This window comes from Pygocentrus nattereri, chromosome 27 (genome assembly GCF_015220715.1).
Source record: "Pygocentrus nattereri isolate fPygNat1 chromosome 27, fPygNat1.pri, whole genome shotgun sequence".
In the NCBI taxonomy this organism is placed as follows: domain Eukaryota; kingdom Metazoa; phylum Chordata; class Actinopteri; order Characiformes; family Serrasalmidae; genus Pygocentrus; species Pygocentrus nattereri.
In genome coordinates, this window is record NC_051237.1 from 27,349,374 (window position 1) to 27,370,398 (window position 21,025).

The following is a 21,025-nucleotide window of genomic DNA, read 5'->3' on the forward strand; positions in this document are numbered from 1 at the left end:
AAATAAATAAAAAATAAAAGGAATTTTTTTTTAATTATACGGACCCTTAATGATGTACACTTTAGATCGTTAGCTAACTTGGGTAGCTCACAAGTGGGTAATTCTGCCCAAGCTGAGGCTTCTTCTGTCCAGCTTAGCCTGGAGCTTCATCTGCAGGGCTGCAGCTGGACTCTATTGACCCAGCCTGTCAGACGCTTTACTGTAGCTGTGATCTGATGAACCATATATGCTCCTGTCCACTGCATGACCTCAGAGGGAGCGTATGAGAGCAGCCGTGACGCAGCTGCAGAGTGAGATAAGCTGCATTAACGCATGACTGTTTAAACTGTGCGTCTGGTTAATGGTGCAGTGTTTAGGCTCTGAGTGTTTCTCCTCCTTCAACACCTCAGAGAGCCAGACGCTCCTCACCGAGCCAAGAAGCTTCAGTCATGAGTGCACAAGACACGATGAGCAGGAACGTCTATGGCTTGACCCATATATTGGCTGACCAGTATAACGAGCTGACCAGTATTGCGACAGACCAATAACATTACATATTATTGGTATGAGTGAAAATTCTTTGAAGTGCCTTGTAATGAACACCTCCTTACTTTAGAAAGACTCCTAATCTCTGAAGATTTGAATGGCTTAATGCAGGGGTGGCAACCCAACTGTAAGAATGTAAGAAGATTATTTTGGCCCTTCAAGAAAAATCAAACCACATTTACGAGCGCCAACATTTTCCATCTATTTTCCCATCCTGGCTGTAAATATGTCTCAGGATGTGCTGATGTACTGGTATAGACTATAAATATAAAGGAAAGAGAAAACAGACTCACTTCGCTCGGCTTTAAGCTTCAGCTCAGCTACAGCTGCTTTTCTCGCATCTCCAGCAGGAAACTTTTCCACAAAAAAAAGCAGTTTCTAGTAAAACGTCTCAACATCTGACATTTTACGAGGCTGAAGTCGCTTCTCATTCGTGTTCTAATTTTCCTGTTCCACCTTAAATGGTGCCTGAGGTGACAATGTAACAGCGCCACTTAAGGTGGAACGGGAAAATTTGAACATGAAGCTGGCAAATGAGAAGCGACTTCAGCCTCGTGACTTTTTAGTGTTCGTCAGTTTCTCGCTGCAGATTAAACGTATCAGGAAACCAGCTGGACTGATTATAAACACTGATGAGTCCAGTCGTCTCCAGATTATCAATGCCCGTCTTAAATCTCTCTCTTTGTCGTTTCGTAGCTACTAGCTGGGCGAGACTGTTGTCTGCGTTGCTATGGTGACCAGCCGTCTGCGCTGATCTTCAGGGTTAAAGGGTGAATCAGCAGTTCTACATTAACTCCAGAGTTTAAGACCATTTACTGTTAAACTGTGTTGAAGGATCAGCAGAGCTTTATTTTACTGTAGAGGAGGATTATTTTATTATTACCTGCTGATCTGATTCAGCTGTGGAGCCACGACAGGACAGTAAAAGCCGACTTCTGGTCTAAAGGTAAAAAATATTTGGTCACTGATCAAAAACATGAGAAAAAAGATTCTCTGGCCTAAAAAAAAAAAAATAGAATCAAAGCTATTAATCTGCTTCATCGTATGAATGGTAATAGAAACAAGAAGCTGCTTTTTTTAACCTTCCTGCAGGAGATCAGCAGTAAAAGTATCAGCCAGGTGTAATTAGGTGTCAGCAATACGACGATATTTTATCACTACTGTGGTTGATTTTGTTAGTGTGCTACATTGTTTTTCTTAGCAAGTTTAATTGGATGATTATTTAATAAACACCGAGGTTTTATAGTTTATGACGGCAGTTTTTAAAGGTGACACTATCTGCATATTTTGTGTGTTAATGTATCGTGATGCATATCGTGATAGACTATTTTGTCCATATCGCCCACCACTACGTGTAACCATGTCACAATTTCCACGGTGAACATCAGAGGAGATCTAACACTCAAGAGCATCTCCACTACAGCTTTGACAACAACGTCCCATTCACTACACAGAATATAGCAAAATAACAGCTCTCGCCCAGAGTCGGATAAAACGGCAAAAAAAACCAAACGGCAAATTATAACTAAAGGTCTGTTTTCTCTTATACTAAAGTTTTAACAGAAGCATAAAAAATAATCTCTTAATATTAACATTCATTAAGACTTCCTATCCACTGCCTCCTCTACCTTCACACCAACCATCTCCATGTCCACCTTCACTACATCCATAAACCTTCTCTGAGGTCTACCTCTTCTCCTTCTACCCAGCAGCTCCATCTCCAACATTCTTTGACCAATATATCCACTATTCCTCCTCAACACATGTCCAAACCATCTCAACCTGGCCTCTCTGGCTTTATCTCCAAACTGCTCCACCTTCACCGTCCCTCTGATCTGCTCATTTCTAATCTTGTCCAGCCTGGTCACTCCCAACGGAAATCTCAGCATCTTCATCTCCGCCACCTCCAGCTCAGCCTCCTGTCTTTTAGACAGAACCACAGTCTCCAAACCAAACATCATAGCAGGACGCACTGCTGTCTTGTAAACCTTCCCTTTCACTCTTGCTGCTATCCTTCTGTCACACATCAGCCCTGACACCCGTCTCCACCCACTCCATCCTGCCTGCACCCTCTTCTTCACCTCTTTTCTACACTACGCTAGGTGATATTATTGATTATTTCCTGAATATTTAGATCTTTAAATATGGTATCAGTGGCAAAGACAGGCACCTTACAGGACCCGAGGAACAGAACAGCTGGCCTGATGTTCTCCCACTGCGGTAAATACCACCCCAATAAAACACAGTGCCAGCCCTATAATACCCAGACCAAAACCAGACGCCATACGACCAGCGACCCACTTACTGCTCACAGCCCAATAACCTCAACAGAGCTGAGAGGAGCCCGAGAGGAGCTGAACCCGGTTAAAACCGCTGAAAAACGGCGTCATTTCCTGCGTATCATCACTGCATCAATACCCTCATTTAAAAAAAGGCCACAAAATGTAAGTTTGTGAAAGAATTATTTTTAAAGTGCACATTACAAGGTTCTTCAAGGGTTCTTGAGTTCAGAAAAAGGTTCTATATAGAATGATGAACACACTAAGAGCCCTTTGTATGATTAAAAGGTTCTTCAGACTGAGGGGAAATGTGCATGCGTGTGCTACAGACGGTTCTATATAGCACCCAAAAGTCTTTTCTAGTGCTACAAGCTTGACATAATAACAAAAGAAGAACCCTTTTCAGCGCTACACAGAACCATTTTCAAAAACGTTCTATCTAGAACCATCTATAGCACATTTTCATTTCATCAAAAAAAAAAAAAAAACATTTCATGATGCAAAGAATCCTTTAATCATGCAAAGGCGTCCGAGTGTTCACGGTTCTGTGTAGAACTAGTCTCGTTACTGATGAAGAACCATCTTCAGGACTGGGTGCAGTAGCTGTGGTTCAGTATTGATTCGTTTTAAATAAGTTCAATTTAAATTGATTCATCAAATAAGTTCATTGATTTATTCATTTATTCGCTTTAACTGCTCTTCAGCTGAAGAGAACAGGCCTAATGGCGAGAGTGAGCGCGTGTGTGTGTGTGTGTGTGTGTGTGCGTGTGCGCGTGTGTGTGTGAGAGCTTCCTGTGTCTTCTCTTGCTCTTTGTAGTAACCAAACTCTTCCAGATGTCACGGACCGTTTCCTGCTCCATAACTGCGTCAACATTTGTGCTCATTTATCTCCGACCTGCTTTTCACATTTCAGAGGACTCCTTAAAACCCGCTCTGAGGGTCAATAGAGTCTAATAGTTTGGTAAGGAACCACGGTGAGCCTATTCTTCTATATGAAAACGATAACACATCGATCCGACAGTGGAAATTCAACAGCAACCGTTAACATTTATTATAATCAATCATAAAACAATCAATGCAAACTTTTATTTACAGAGAAAAATAAATGTGTTTTGTTTTATTGGCCTTGATCCATCAAAGCCCTCGTGCCCAGCAGCACTTCATGTGTTGAAGACATTGGAGAAGGCAGAGGCAGTGCAGCTGTAACCGGGCCAACAATGATAATTACTGTTATTACCGGAACCATGAACACTTGCATGAAGATCTTTCTTTACATGGTACTTCAGATTGATGGCGCGTGTGTTGAGTGCATTTCACTCCCCCATCCAAACCACTGAGTTCAGGTGTTCCAGTCACTTCCATGGCCACAGGTGTATAAAGCCGAGCCCCTCGGCCTGCAGACTGCTTCTACAGACATTAGTGAAAGAATGGGTCGCTCTCAGGAGCTCAGTGAATTCCAGCGTGGTACCGTGATCGGACGCCACCTGTGCAGCAAGTCCAGTTGTGAAATTTCCTCACTACTAAATATTCCACAGTCCACTGTCAGTGGGATTATAACACAGTGGAAGCGATTGGGAACGACAGCAGCTCAGCCACGAAGTGGTCGGCCACGTAAAATGACAGAGCGGTCAGCGGATGCTGAGGGGCATAGTGCGCAGAGGTCACCAACTTTCTGCAGAGTCCATCACTACAGACCTCCAAACTTCATGTGGCCTTCAGATCAGCTCAAGAACAGCGTAGAGAGCTTCATGGAATGGGTTTCCATGGCCGAGCAGCTGCATCCAAGCCTTACATCACCAAGCGCAATGCAAAGCGTGGAATGCAGTGGAGTAAAGTGCCGCCACTGGACTCTAGAGCAGTGGAGACGTGTTCTCTGGAGTGACCAATCACGCTTCTCCATCTGGGAATCCGATGGACGAGTCTGGGTTTGGCGGTTGCCAGGAGACGGTACTTGTCTGACTACATTGTGCCGAGTGTAAAGTTTGGTGGAGGGGGGATCATGGTGTGGGGGTGTTTTTCAGGAGTTGGGCTCGGCCCCTTAGTTCCAGTGAAAGGAACTCAAAGCTTCAGCACCAAGAGATTTTGGACAATTTCACGCTCCCAACTTTGTGGGAACAGTTTGGGGACGGTCCCTTCCTGTTCCAACATGACTGCACACCAGTGCACAAAGCAGGTCCATAAAGACACGGATGAGCCAGTTTGGTGTGGAAGAACTTGACTGGCCTGCACAGAGTCCTGACCTCAACCCCATAGAACACCTTTGGGCTGAATTAGAGTGGAGACTGTGAGCCAGACCTTCTCGTCCAACATCAGTGTCTGACCTCACAAATGTGCTTCTGGAAGAACGGTCAGAAATTCCCATAAACACTCCTAACCCTTGTGGAAAGCCTTCCCAGAAGAGCTGAAGCTGTTGTAGCTGCAAAGGGTGAGCCGACATCATATTAAACCCTATGGATTAAGAATGGGATGTCACTCTGGTTCATATGCGTGTGAGGCAGACGAGTGAATACTTAAGCAGATGCCTTTTTGCTGCCTTATACAACGATATACAACACATTCTCCATCGATCTGAAGAACCATTTCATTATGCAAAAGAGCATAAAAGAGCATAAGTTCATGGTTTTATACAGAACCATACACTTTACGTCACAACCCTTGCAGAACCCACAAGTCCACAAGTCATCACCATCTACTGCTGCATTGGTTAGATCCAGTGTTAGCTCTGCTCCAGCTCTAGTGAAGGTCGCAGCCTCAGCTACTTCAGACTGGAGTAATACAAATGTGTTACTAAAACCAATTATATCAACTACACTTTTAAAAAAAGATGGTTCTTCAAGGCTCTCTAGTAAAAGGAATGGTTCCATATAGAACCATGAGAGCTAAAACCAAACGCATGCTTAAAAGGTTCTTTGCATGGCGAAATTTTACTTCAGAATGATGGAAAATGTGTTGCACATGGATCTCATATAGAACCTCTTTGAAAATGAGGTTCTTCTATTGTTTCATGCTTGACATCATAATACAAGAGAACTTTTTGGAGCTATACAGAACCATATACAACACATTCTCTTTCAATCTGAACAACCACTTCACCACGCAAAGAACCACTGAAGTCAGAAATCCACACCCCTAATTTACGGTATTCGTCTTTTAAAAGCTCATTTTAAAAATACTTGAAAAGTCTTTTGATTTTAATGGAACTATTTAAGGTTTTTCTTTTGCTTTTATGTATTTTGTACATCCTTTTTTAAGCTTGACTTTTTTTTTTTTCCACTTTTAATGATTTTTCTCTCCGTGTATGAAAATAAATAAACTAGCCTTTCCATCACAATCGGCCTTCGTCTCCTGAGGCTCAGTGAAGTGACACTGGATTCAGGCCTCACTGCTGAAGTGAACGCGCTACAGAGCGGTCAAGTCCTGCAAGTCTTCGCGTTGAGACCTGAAACTACTCAAGGCCAAAGGTCTTGTTTCCGAGCTGAACGGACCCGTGAAGACCTCTACTGTCACCTAAAGCTCCACCTGTTGCTGTTAACCATTCAGAGTAGGCTGAGGGTCAATGAAGAGGTCATTCACCTGTTTCCTGAGCTGTATGATGATTTTACTGGGCTGGGAAAAGCTTCCCTCTTCTCTCGTCTTTAGGGCAGGCAGAATACCTGTCAGAGAGGAAACACACACAACACAGGGCTGTTACTCACAATCAAAACCCGCAGTGAACGCAACTAGAACTGGTGTGACTTCAGTCTCTATAAAGGTGAAAATCACCTTTATCACCTCTGTAAAGGTCTCCAGGCTAGAACAACCCGGCTAATGAACAGTCTACCCACAGGCTGTCAGGCTTCTGAACAAGCTGAGAAGCTGTGGGTCCGTCCCAAATACCACTTCACCCAGTCACTCTATTAGTGCTATTATTATTATTATTATTATTGCATCATATCATCTTTGCTATGGACAATAACACCTTAACACTAAGCCACTTTAAAGAACAATAAGACTGAGTCACTTAAGCCACTTTAAAATGATATTGTGCCTATATTTTGTATAACCTCCAACCTATTTCACTAAGCAAACAATGTCAAATCCCAATGATCCCAACGATCCCAGTGCATCACTGAACGCCATAGGAAGTCATTCTGACCTGTGGCCATCAAACTCCTCCCTCAGTGCGCGATACTATGGTTCATCTGTGCAACACCCGATACCAAACGGTGCTGTTCATATGTATAATAATAATAATAATAATAATAATAATAATGTATAATTTTTTAAAACTATGTGTGCAATAACTCAGAGGTGCAACACTTTGAACTGCTTTATACAGGAGGTTTCATATTTATTATCACAGCCACTTTACTGTGTTTATAAGAATTTAAACGTGTACATATTGCAAATTTCTCTTTTTTGTTTTAAATGATTAAAGTTTTTATTCTTTTCCATAACTGGCTGCAACTGTAATAACTGCGATATCCCTCTGGGATCAATAAATAGTTCTGATGACTGATGATAAAACCGAACATTAGCAGAAAAAGGTCATATTTAGGCGCGTTCTCTGTAGAGGGCGTGTACCTGTCAGCCCTTCAACAGACTATAAAGCGTGATTTGCCTGGTGGTTCAAACGCTTGCATACATGCATTTATACATATGAAATACTGGCTCATCATGCAGTTTTTTATGATGGAGAAAGAAAGAAAAACCTAAAGTCTCTCATGAGAACATGGCACATGAATGTAAACGAACTGCTTTGAAAGCTGCGGCTGTAAATAAACGTAATAGAGTGCAGAGCTGCTGAAAGAGCTGCTAACGGGATCCAATCACTGGAGCGCAAAAATAAACACTCTCTAAAGGGTTAAACAGAGTCAGGAGATGCTTGACCCCTTGGCTCCTGGCCTCTTGACTTCTGACCCTTAAATGAAAGAGCGAACAGAGCAGTCTTTGGTTTCTTTACCTCCGCTGAACTCGACACCTCATCTTTAAGGGCGTCAATCATCACGATAACCACGGAGTTAAAACACAGCCCAAAGATATCAGAAATAACAGCGCAAATAAAACAGGAAAGCTGCAAAACGGCTAAAATATGACCCCATTTCCAAAAAAGCTGGGACGCAGTGCAGAATGTAAATAATATGATGTGCAAATCATCTAAACCATATTTTTAAAGGAAAATGCTACAAAAGGCAACAAATCAAACAGAAATTTGAAGTTTTATGAAAAATATCTGCCCATGTTGAATTTGCTGCCAACAACGTGCTCCAGTAAAGTTGGGACGGGGTCTGTTCACTGCTGTGTTTCATCTCCTCTTCCTTTAGCAGCTCTGTCAGTGTTTGGGAACTGAGGAGTACTGCTGAGGAGTATCTGAGGAGAACTGAGGAGACGCTGCTTTAATGGGGCCTTCACAGATGAGCACAGCACCCAGGCCATGTGCACTAATGCCCCCCTAAACTATCATGAATACTGGCTTTAGAACTGAGCACTGATAACAAGCTGAGTGGTCTTCAGCCCGGAGGACACAGTGTCCATGATTTCCTAAAGAATTTCAGATGTTGATTCGTCGGACCGCCGGACACTTTTCCACTTCCCCTCAGTCCAGCTTAAATGAGCTCAGGCCCAGAGAAGGTGGCAGCGTTTCTGGATCCTGTTTATATTTGGGTTCTTCTTTGTGTTTTAGAGTTTAACAGCGTTTGTGGATGCAGTGATGAACTGTGTTCACAGTCAGTGGTTTTCAGAAGTGTTTCTGAGCCCATGCAGTGATTTCCACTACAGAATCATGTCTGTTTTTAATGCAGCGCTGCCTGAGGGCCCAAAGATCACGGCCAGCAGATCCTGGTGTTCAGCCTCGTCCCTCACAGACAGAGATTTCTCCAGATTCTCTGAGTCTTTAATGATATTCTGCACCGTAGACGATGAAAAGCAGAAGCTCTTTGCTGTTTTATGTTGAGGAACGTTCTTCTTGAGTTGTTGCTCAATTTGATGGTCCAGTCTTTCACAGAGTGGTGACCCCTCATGTTTACTTCTGAGAGACTCCGCCTCTCTGAGATGCTCTTTATACCCAGTCATGTTACTGACCTGCTGCCAATCAAGCACCAGGTGTTGTTTTATCGTTACACAACTTTACCAGGTTTTTGCTCCCCCATCCCAACTTTTTTGGAACATGTCGCTGGCATCACATTCAAAACGAGCAAATACAAAAAAAAAATCTAATTTCTCAATTTCAACCGTTGTCTACTACTTTCAATAAAATCATCATCATCATCATCATCATCGGCGTTAACCGCTCAGTCCAGATAGGTGTTTCGGTATCAGATGGAAGAGCAGAGACTCCCAGACGACCCTGTCCCCCCCGCAACTTCCTCCAGCTCATTCCCAGGGACCCCAAACCGCTCCCAGGCCAACTTGGAGATGTAATCCCTCCAGCGGTCCTAGGACAACCCCGGGGTCTTGTCCCGGTGGGCTGTGCCTGGTAGACCCCCACCAGGAGGCGTCCAGGGGGGCCTCCTGGTCAGATGCCCGAACCACCTCAGCTGGCTGCTCTCCATGTGGAGGAGTAGCAGCTCTACTCCGAGCTCCTCCTGGATGACCGAGCTCCTCACCCTGAGAAGAGGCTCATTTCCGCCGCTTGTATCTCGTTCTTTTGGTTAAATATTGGGCATATTTAACTGAAAGAACGAGATAAAACATAAATTTTCATCTCTTTGTAATCGAACGCAGTTGGAAAGTGTTTTTGAGTACTGCTGATATCGACATATGCTCAGAAAAGTATATAGTGACATACATCATCATGATAATGACACACGGTCATACTGCCCAGGCCTATACTGACCCCTCTATTCAAACTGAAGGTAAGGAGGAGGCTCTACGCTCAGTGCAGTAATGCTTTGGTTCTGCACCGCAGATACAGGCAGTGTTATCACGAGTGTTATCACACAAGGTAAAGAACAACAGGCATTTTCAAATTATCTCAAAAACTTAAAAAAATCTAAAAAAGGAGATACGAGGTTTTCTTCCAACCACAGCGATATACAAGGAATACTAAATGTTTACATTCATCAGCACTTTTATTTTACATTTTTATCATTTTATAATTGAAGTATTTTATCATTTTTACTTTTAATTTTACTGTTTTATCATTTCTAAATATACCAGTATCTTGCATTTTGGTATTGGCTCACATGTTTTTGTTTTGTTTCTAGGTTTTGTTTTTTGTTAATGCAATTTCGCTGCAAAGACAAAGCATCTTATCTATCTTATCTTAGCGAAACAAAGCTGAGAGTTAAAAAGCTCCACGCTCTCACCTGTTGGGCTTCTCCAGGGGTTGGTAATTTTGTGCACTTTGAGTGGAGCACCTGCAAACTTTGCGTAGGCCTGAAAGAGAGAAATACAGACAGAGAGAAACTCGGTGAGGAGCATTTACAACTCAGCTTTCAGGTCTCACACACACACACACACACACACACACACACAGTTGCATTTTTCTGACAATGTTGTAAACCGCAGGACCGTTTTGGAGCTTGAGCTACATCCTTCTTGGATACGACGACGACGACGAGACGAGAACTTGTGCAGTTTAAGCAGTTCCCTGGTATTGCCACTGTGTTTCTAGATGGCTGTTCCAGGTGGTTGTTAGGACACTGCTGCTCCAGGGGTCGGCAGCCAAAACGTTGAGAAGAGCCATTTTATCACGTTTCAACAAAAATCAAACAAACTTGAAAGCCACAACATTTTATGTCAATTTTATTGAAGTAACGTTTTACCACCTTGGCTGTAAATATGTCTGAGTGCTGATGCAAAAATTATAATATAAATGAAAACTCAGACTCACTTTGCTCTGCTTTCAGCTTCAGCTCAGCTTCAAGCTTCAGCTGCTTTTCTCGCATCTCCGGGCAGGAAACCTTTCCACAGAAGTGTAAGAGTTTCCTGTAAAACGTCTCTTGACGTTCGACTTTTTATTAGGCTGAAGTCGCTTCTCATTCGCCAGCTTCTTGTTTATTTCCTGCTCCACCTTAAATCGTGCCTGAGGCGCCAGAATGTAACCGCTGCACCTTTGATGGTGAAATGGGAGAATTCAGACAAGAAGCTGGCGAATGAGAAACTGACTTCGGCAGACTGAACGCCTCCAAATTATCGATGTCCGTCTTAAATCTCTCTCTTTGCCGTTTCTTAGCTACTATCTGGGCAAGACTGTCGTCTGTGTTGCATATTAACAGCACATTAACCAAGACTTTAGGGCAATTTTACCATAACGTGTGACGACTTTAGTCCAGGGGTCGCAACCCCAATTTTAAGAAGATCCGTTTTGTCCTTTTTGGATCAAAAATCAAATGTCGTGGGCTCCCAAGGTGGGTTGTCATGTCCATTTTACCTCCTTGGCTGTGAATGTGTCTCGGTATGTGCTGTTGTACTACTATAAGCTGAAAAGTACAACGTAAATGGAAGCGCAGGCTCACTTCGCTCGGCTTTAAGCTTCAGCTCAGCTACAGCCGCTTTTCTCACGTCTCTGGCAGGAAACTTTTCCAAAAAAGTGAAACGGGTTCTTGTAAAACGTCTCCCAGCGTTTAACTTTCTACAAGGCAGAAGTCGCTTCTCGTTCTCCAGCTTCTTGTTCGAGTTTTTCCGTTCCACCTTAAATGGTGCCTGATGTGCCAGAATGTAGCTGTTGCACCATTTAAGGTGGAACCGGATAATCTGAACGAGAAGAAACTTCAGCTTCGTGACTTTTTAGAGTTCGTCAGTTTCTCGTTGCAGATTAAACGTATCAGGAAACCAGCTGGACTGACTATAAACACTAATCAGTCCATTCGTCTCCAAATTATCGATGTTCGTCTTAAATCTCTCTCTCTGCCGTTTCGTAGCTACTAGCTGGGCGAGACTGTCGTCTGAGTTGCTATGGTGACCAGCCGTCTGCGCTGATCTTCAGGGTTAAAGGGTGAATCAGCAGTTCTACATTAACTCCAGCGTTTAAGACCATTTACTGTTAAACTGAGTTGAAGGATCAGCAGAGCTTTATTTTACTGTAGAGGAGGATTATTTTATTATTACCTACTGATCTGATTCAGCTGTGGAGCCACGACAGGACAGTAGAAGAGCCGCATGTTGTCGACCTCTGAGCTTCTCAAATCAAAGTAATGCCAATTACTAATTTAAACTCGTCCGTCCGCTAAAACAGCCCACAGTGCTGAGTGGTCTCCTCACAGTGGAAGGATGGACAGAAGCACCTGTGGATGTTTTCAGATCTGAAGCAGCTTGATGTTCTCCTCTCTCTCAGAGATCAAAGCTTTCAGTGCTGTTTATCTGATGGGGCAGTTTTGGTGTCTACCAGGTCTTCCAGGTGGCTGTTAGGAGGCACATTTTCTCTGTAGCTTTTAAACAGTTTTGGAAGATTTTCGTAACGTACTGTGTACAGTGGACCTGTAAGGGGGGACTATGCGGGTCAAAACATTTGCAAACGCCTGATGTTCTCTTAAGATCTGATCGTAAGTGCTTGAACACCAAGTTAATCCCAGCTTGCACATTCTTAAGTTCCCTCAGAGGAATTTTTGTGGAGGAAGAAGAAGGAACTAGAGGGTTTGGGGTACAACAGACCCACCCTGTTTAAACCAGTCAGGAAAATACCATTAAAGAAGATCAGATGGCTCCCCCTCCATGAATTCCACTGTGGTCTGGGGCTCTCTGCTCCACAACTGGGAGCATACTAAGCTCAAAATAAATCACTGCGTTCCCCCAAGCACCCCCCCCCCCCCCTTCCCACCCCCCCCCCCCCCCCTTCCCACCCCCACACACGTTAAGTCATATTTCACAGGCCGAGCATAATAACATGCTTTAAAAACGGCATCACAGTTTCTTTACTAATTTAATTAATAAAATCTGTTTAGATCACTGGCCACAGCAGCCTGAGTGACCGTCTCACAGGTTAGAGACGTTAGGATGCTGATACACACTGGTCAGGCGTAACATTCTGACCACCTCCTTGTTTCTACACACTGTCCACTTTATCATCTCCGCTCTTTATCAGCACTCATGTCTTTATTCTGTTTACTTCAATGCCAAAAAAAAGTAGTTTTTTTTTAAAGAAAGGAAAACAAAGACAACTTTACATCAAATTCATATCATAATAAAATCTCTCCTACTTAAACATTAATGTGGTCTGAACTGAAAGCTCAGAATCTGCACTTTTCACTCCATTTCTCTGCTTCTGTGTCAAAAATATTCCACATAAAATTACAGCAAGCCTGCGTTATTGCTGGAGACGACTGGGGCCCCCTGGAGGGTGAAGTCAATACCATCCACTATGCGTTCACCTACCTCACAGCTTGCTGAAGTTGTCGGAAAAATCTTGTGTGCGCCGTAAAGCACGGCTCATTCTGTGGTCTGAGTAACCGATGCCCTTGCCTGTGTGTTCCTGGAACGTCGTGTAACCGTATAGGCTTATTAAAGCCCAACATACAGCGACACCTACACACGAGAAAGGATTACTTCTGTTCATTCAACGGTTCGGTGACCAGAAACCAAATGGAAACCAAACAGCAGTCGGAGTCGGTTTTCCACTGCCGGCGCTGACCCTCAGCCACGGCTCTAAACGGGAAAGCTAGTCATGCAGGAATACGCTGCGTGGTACGGACCATTTTGTGGTTCATATCATCTTCCACATTCAAACAAATCCAGCCAGGCCTGAAACGCTCTGCTCAGTGAGGAACAGGGACCTCTACGGGTTACAGTAATGACAGACTCGCTCCCACGTCTGCCGACAGATCCACTCTCCAGGCTCCTGAGTGGCACAACCGTCTAAGCGTTGGCCGGAATGGGGGTTCGATCCCTGGTGATGCTACAGCCGTCTGTAACCGTCAAGTGGCCTCGCTCTCTCTGGGTGGGTAGGACGGCCCCCCCTTCTGATTATACTGTTCATATAGAGTTAATAGGATTATAAAAGGATCATCGCGATTTGAGGCAAAATATTCAGCAAAAGGGACAAAGAAAGAAATGATTATTAAAAAAAAAAAGTATGATGCTCTCTACTGCAATTACATATCAATATTTTAAGAATACATCTCTCGTTTCGGTCCTCAACAAAATGAACATTGCTAGGCTCTTTCACTGTCCTGTCGTGGCTCCACAGCTGAATCAGATCAGTAGGTAATAGTAAAATAATCCTCCTCTACAGTAAAATAAAGCTCTGCTGATCCTTCAACACAGTTTAACAGTAAATGGTCTTAAACGCTGGAGTTAATGTAGAACTGCTGATTCACCCTTTAACCCTGAAGATCAGCGCAGACGGCTGGTCACCATAGCAACACAGACAACAGTCTCGTCCAGCCAGTAGCTACGAAACGGCTAAGAGAGAGATTTAAGACGAACATCGATAATTTGGAGACGAATGGACTGATTAGTGTTTATAGTCAGTCCAGCTGGTTTCCTGATACGTTTAATCTGCAACGAGAAACTGACGAACTCTAAAAAGTCACGAAGCTGAAGTTTCTTCTCGTTCAGATTATCCGGTTCCACCTTAAATGGTGCAACAGCTACATTCTGGCACATCAGGCACCATTTAAGGTGGAACGGAAAAACTCGAACAAGAAGCTGGAGAACGAGAAGCGACTTCTGCCTTGTAGAAAGTTAAACGCTGGGAGACGTTTTACAAGAACCCGTTTCACTTTTTTGGAAAAGTTTCCTGCCAGAGACGTGAGAAAAGCGGCTGTAGCTGAGCTGAAGCTTAAAGCCGAGCGAAGTGAGCCTGCGCTTCCATTTACGTTGTACTTTTCAGCTTATAGTAGTACAACAGCACATACCGAGACACATTCACAGCCAAGGAGGTAAAATGGACATGACAACCCACCTTGGGAGCCCACGACATTTGATTTTTGATCCAAAAAGGACAAAACGGATCTTCTTAAAATTGGGGTTGCGACCCCTGGACTAAAGTCGTCACACGTTATGGTAAAATTGCCCTAAAGTCTTGGTTAATGTGCTTCTTATGTGCATCTATGAAAACAATATATAAATGTGTTTACGGTCTCCATAGCAACAAGGAAAAAACATCAACACGTTCGAAGGAAAGCGAGACAGACGATCCCCATTTATCACCCAAACGTGGCCTTAAACAGAGCAAGTCTAGAACTTCAAGCAGCGCAGAAGGAAAAATTCTGCGTAACAAAAGATTCAGCGAAATCCCTCCAGGAGCCGTGGAGCCCGCTGATCCCAGAACAGCCGCCAAACGAGCCGGGATCGCTGCTCTCGCGGTGACCACTACCGACTGCGGAGGACAGGATCCGCACTGTGGAATAAATAATGGAGAAGTCTATGGAATCGCATATAATCTTGCATATATAATGTAGAGATTTAAGCTTTGTTGCATATGACATCGCGCAGTCTTTGGCACGTTAAACCTGAAATAATACGTCTGCTGAAGAACGAAAACGGCCTGCGTGTTACGCTGTTATCTGTGCACTGCGATGAACTGTGGTCATTTATCTTGTACTTATAAGTCCACTCATAATATTCATCTGGTTTTCGGTACCAGAAACAGTCATAATTCATTTTAGACTAGAATATTTAATACTAATGCTGTTTGCTGTCGAGCAGAGGAGGATGGGTTCTCCTTCTGAGTCTTGGCTCAGTCTCAGTGTTTCTTCCTCTTGATCTTGGGGAGTTTTTTCCCTTGGCACCGTCTCCACTGGCGACGCTCATGGGGTCTCGGACCCGGATTTTTCTGCATCTTTATGCACTTGTAAACGTGGGCCTGTCTGTGTACGTCTACACGTGAATATTCAGTCTCCTGTAATCACGCACTGCTCGACGCGCACCGTATTCAGCCACTGTCTTACATAAAGTCTCCGTATTTCAGCGTGAGGTGTAACCAGAGAGGTTCAGACGTCTTTACAGTGGTGGTGATGGGAACCAGGCGTCGCCATGACTACAACACAGATATAGACACTTTATTTACCATCCAGAACCACCAGAGAACCTACACGAGTCTTCTGAGCTTTTATGGAATGTTGATGATGGAAAACAGTGGAAAATCTGGAATAATGAGTTTTCTTTGGGGACTATTTTGCCGCACAGCGCCCTGCATGTCTCCCTCCACCATGAATGGAGTTGAAGTTCTCTAAACTCTCATAAAACAGCGTCTCAGTCATCAGGCAGTGAATTCAGAACCAGTTCATGTAGGAACTTTCTGTAGGAGCTTTTAGAGGGGGACGTCTGGTTCCCATCACCACCACTGTGAACGGCTCTGGCTGGGTGAGTTTATCTAGAACAGAGCATTTCTCAACTTTCTGTGGAGATTCTGAAACGTCTGTTTTCTCCTTTAAAAGCTCGGTGGTTGATATGAACAGACAGGAAGCAGTATTGTTGTTTCTGTCACTCACAGAGTGAACAAGAGCCACCGGGAGTGTTTGTTTTGTGTGTGAGGAGCTCTTTGTGGCCTCCTCCCCCTCCTCCCCATGACTACTGACGAGTAACTGGACAACTTGTTTAGACAGCTGTGCTGGACAGGCACATAATCCACTTACAGCCCCTCACAGAGATCAGATCAACACTGCAGTAAGTGAAGTTCATCAAATACAAAAGACGTAACTACACATCACTGTTAACATGTACACACACCGGTCAGGCGTAACATTCTGACCACCTCACTGTCCACTTTACCAGCTCCACTTACTGTATAGCTGCACTCTGTAGTTCTACAGTTACAGACTGTAGTCCATCTGTTTCTCTGATACTCTGTTACCCTGTTCTTCAGTGGTCAGGACCCCCATGGACCCTCACAGACCAGGTACTGTTTGGGTGGTGGATCATTCTCAGCACTGCAGTGACACTGACGTGGTGGTGGTGTGTTAGTGTGTGTTGTGCTGGTCTGAGTGGATCAGACACAGCAGCGCTGCTGGAGTTTTTAAACACTGTATAAATAGAAGGTCCAGGTCCGCTGGCGACGCTCCTGGGGGCTCGGACCCGGATTTTCTTCTCATGTCTTTTCTCTCTGTAATACCGATTGTTCTGTAAAGCCGCTTTGTGACAACATCTGCTGTAAAAAGCGCCGTATAAATAAATTTCGCTTCATTTTTTTTTTAAATAACACAAAGAGCGTCGGAGATTTTTGGACTTTAGCAGTAAATTGTGAGAGTATAGTGATATGTGGAGATCAGAAAACACACGTTCTGTTCATTTGAGGGGCTTTTAATTAATTAATAAATAAATAAATTAAAATGTACATTTATTTCATGCAGTTAGTGAATAATTTGCCTTATGATCTGGGCATAAATTCAGACGGACAAACCAAAACACACCCCGGAGAGTAAGAGGCTAAAATTCAGCCAGCAATTCAGGTGTGTGTGTGTGTGTGTGTGTGTGTGTGTGTGGCTATAACAGCTACACAGCGCGTTATAACTGTAGATGTAAGTTTATGTCTGACCACTTCGCTCGGAGGGCAGTTTCTGGACAGCTTAACCTTCGACTCGGCGCTCTTAAAGCTATAAGCGCGCTAGCTGTCAGCGGTCTTGCGGGCGGTGCATCACGGGAGTTGTAGTCTTCCGCCAGGCGCGCTAAGCGCTGAGGCCGTTTAAAAGTCTCACAAAAGAAACTACAACTTCAACTCATTCCCCTCGCGCCGAACCCGCGCCGGCGGTGAACCGAAGCGAGCCGGGTCCGCGTTATTTACGCCCCGAACACTTAACCGCAGCAAGCGCGCCTGGCTGCACCTGCTAGACTACAGCATTTAAGGTGGAACGGGGAAATCCGAACAAGGAGCTGGTGGGAAGGTGACAGTCTCGGTTCGAACGCGGCCGCGTGTTCAGACAGTCAGACAGTCAGACAGACAGTCAGACAGACAGGCTGTAGCTGGTCTTACCAGCACGGTGAGGCAGTCCGCGTCCACCGAGGGTAAACCGTGATCTCCTCTCCAGCAGTACAGCTGCAGGGGGGCCGCCATGTCCGTCAGGCCGGGAGGCCGTTCCCCGGAAGTGCGTCACACATTCGCCCTCATTTAAAAAAAAATAGTGAAATAAAAACACGTGCTTGGTGTAAAGGGGCCCAAACACAAACAATGCGTGGCCACAACTTAATAAAGCGTTGGAACGAGATCCTAATGCGTGGCCACGTCGTGATCTCGTTCCCACGCCTGACTAAGTCATGGCCACGACTTAATCATCTCGTTCCCACGCTTTACTAAGTCGTGGCCACACATTAGGATCTCGCTCCCATGCATTATTCTTATTATACAGGAGGTCACCATAAAAATAATGAATGGGAACGAGATCTTAATGCGTGGCCACGACTTGGTAAGGCATGAGAACGAGATGATTAAGTCGTGGCCACGCATTATTTGTTTGTTTAACACGGAGCCCTGCTGATGACATCCTGTATAAATAAAAATATGCGTGGCCCTAATGCGTGGCCATGACTTAGTAAGGCGTGGGATCGAGATCCTAATGCGTGGCCACGCCGTGATCTCGTTCCCACGCATTACTAAGTCGTGGCCACGCATTATTATTATTTATACAGGATGTCAGCAGCGGGGCTCTGTAGGGTTTAACGTTTTCCTCCGGGTTAAAATAATTTGTTTTGTGGTTGTTTCTACGTGTGTGTGTGTGTGTGTGTGTGTGTGTGTGTGTGTGTGAGAAGTGCAACCATGTAAACACAGCAACAATTTAAATGAATTTGACATTATTTGATATTATAATGTGTTAGATTAAATTAGATTAGATTAGATTAGTTTAGATTAGATTAGATTAGATTAGATTATAAACAGTAATGCCATCTGAGCAACATTCTGCTCTCCTGTTTCCTCTTTGTCTCTGCACAAGCTCATCTAAAACCTCTGAGCCTGCGGTGTTATCCTCCCCGTCACTCACTAGAGGGCGCAATGAGCTCAGCTAAACACCAGAGCAGTCACAGCCTCCTTACCTCTCTGCAGGAATTCATCAGCTCAGCACTCCTGCGTCAGCTACACAGCCGTGAACAACACACAGAGTTAGTGATGACCCTCGCCAGTGACCGCTGAACAGTTATAACACAATAAGTGTAATGCACACAAACATCAGAATTAGGAGATTAAATATATCAGATTATTCTGGTGATGAAATAATTTGCAAAGAAAATATTACATTCAGGAAAAAATGCAAAACAGAGGTATCGTCACTAAAGGCCTCAGACTTTCCGATTCCACTTTACCGGCACAGAATTTGACCAAATCCAATGTTTTTGTTGGTTTTCTACATCGGTGGATGAAGTACTCAAACCCCGTCCTCGAGTTAAAGTCGAGACCCCCAAGGTAAAATATTCCTCCAGTAAAAGTAGAAGTTCCTCCCTTTAGACCTCCACTTGAGTAAAAGTACTAAAGTATTTCCCTTCAAATGTACTTAAGTATAAAGTAAAAGTACTAAAAGAGGAATTCTGGCTCTGATGTCCTGTTATCATTTTTATAACCAGACTGGCTTCATGAACTCATTTCAGGTGAAAGTCCTCCAGCGTCTCTCTTGGTAAACCAGTCTTTTAATAGAACGTCATTAATTAGTGACGCTGACGTCTATTAAAATGATCAGAAGCACAAAACACTGAAGGTAAACAGTTTCCATCAGGGAGAACCGAGTGGCTCTGAAATCACTTTTTACACACAAGCAAAGTTTCAGTTTCAGATTTATTTACAACTTAGTTCCAAGTTTAAGTTGAATAAAAACTGGCTTTAAACTCAGGATCACAGATGAGCTCCTTTACTATGTTGATCTGTAGGCGTCTGTTCATAAACATAAACCAGCCCAAACTCATTTACTATAAAATGAAATGGTGTTTGTAGAAATTCAGAAAAAAGCCGCGTCAGTCTCGACTGCATATGTGGACATATTTCTATATTGAGCTCTATTTACACAAAGTTAGGTTAGTTCATCATTTATGTTGAACAGACTCTCCCAAAGTTTTACGCTGCTGCGCTGACGTTGAACCGCGTGCTGCACTGGGTCGGTATGACCAACAGGTCAAAACCAGCTCTAAACAAAGTGACCGCTGGGCCCTGATTGGTGCTCTGGCTTTGCGCTTCTTTCGTTTTGACATGTTACGTTTTTATACACAAAGAAACCAAAAGGAACGACAGATTTCTCAAAATGTAGGAGGAAAAAGTCGGATATTAGACTCTGAAATGTAGTGGAGTGAAAGGAAAAAGTCGCCCAGAACGGAGAAACTTCAGTACAGATACACCAAAAATACTAAAGTACAGAAACTAATTACATTTACTCAGATACTCAGTTACTGTCCAGTACTGGTTTTCTAGGTGTAAACGAGTGAAACTGTACTCTACAGACACACACATCTGCAGATTTTAGTGCAAAATTACTGTTTATTTACCGAATTTTACATACTGGGGGGAAATAAACTAAACATACAACGTCGCCTGTGCAAGAGTTTATGGTACATGATTCACGTCACACTCAGTAAATAAACAGAAACTGTTTGAACCACCAGTTTAATGTAAAGTCTGTTAATGTAAAGCCTTTGTCTACGTCTCTGTAGCGGACGATGTAACTCGGACCACCAACAGGACAGATGGGGGGGGGGGTGCCTAAACTTTTGCACACCTACGCACATATGGTGAGAGCATGGCTCGCATTACGCCTGTGACATCACACTAATTGCTGGCTACTTCGGCCTTAGCCACGTTAGCGTGTTTGCTCAAGCTAATTAGCAGCTTCCCCGTCCAGGCGGTGGGGTAACTGACCCGTATTGAGCCACTACAGTTTAATAAGCCCTTATTCTGTCCAGGAAAGCTGTGGTCTGACTTTTTGCACCAGCCCACTGAAACGTCTTGAACCCGGTTCTCTCTGGCGTCTGTTTACGTGCAGCTGCTGAGGAGGTTACAGCCGGTCTGTTCGTGGCCTTTGGAGCTGAGCCTGGATATTTCCAGGACCTCTGGAAAGAACATAACATCTGAAATATGTTTAAAAGGCAAGACTGGTGCCAGTTTGCTGGAGTGGACTCAACACAGTGGGCCGGTTTCCCAGAGCCAGGTTAAGAGTAACGCTGCGTCTAAAACCGCCTCCTACTATGTTACAGAGTGTGTTGAAACAGTGCACCACCAACAGAAGTCCATTGGCTTGTCTAGTGAGTGTAGTACAGTAGTAAACCGTGTTGGACGCCGCAAGACTTACACTAAAAAGGATTTTCAATGGCAATTCACCACTGGTGGTGCCATTGATCTATCCAGGCTCGGCCCGCTAACGCATTCAGCCAAAGGTACTGTTGCTACGGGA

At 44.0% G+C, this 21,025-nt stretch overlaps 1 protein-coding gene across 1 annotated transcript in view; it reads right to left on the reverse strand.

Moving 5' to 3' along the window:
- The window catches only part of mtx1b (metaxin 1b), a 28,653-nt gene extending 10,894 nt beyond the window's left edge, over positions 1 to 17,759 (reverse strand). Inside the window, exons 1-3 of the mRNA XM_017682193.2 lie at positions 17,635 to 17,759; positions 10,091 to 10,160; positions 6,378 to 6,457 (exon numbers count right to left, since the gene is read on the reverse strand). Of these exons, the coding sequence (XP_017537682.1) occupies positions 6,378 to 6,457; positions 10,091 to 10,160; positions 17,635 to 17,715 (231 nt within the window). The 5' untranslated portion in view covers positions 17,716 to 17,759. The remainder of the gene's footprint in view (positions 1 to 6,377; positions 6,458 to 10,090; positions 10,161 to 17,634) is intronic.
- Between the last annotated feature and the right edge of the window lie 3,266 nt (positions 17,760 to 21,025).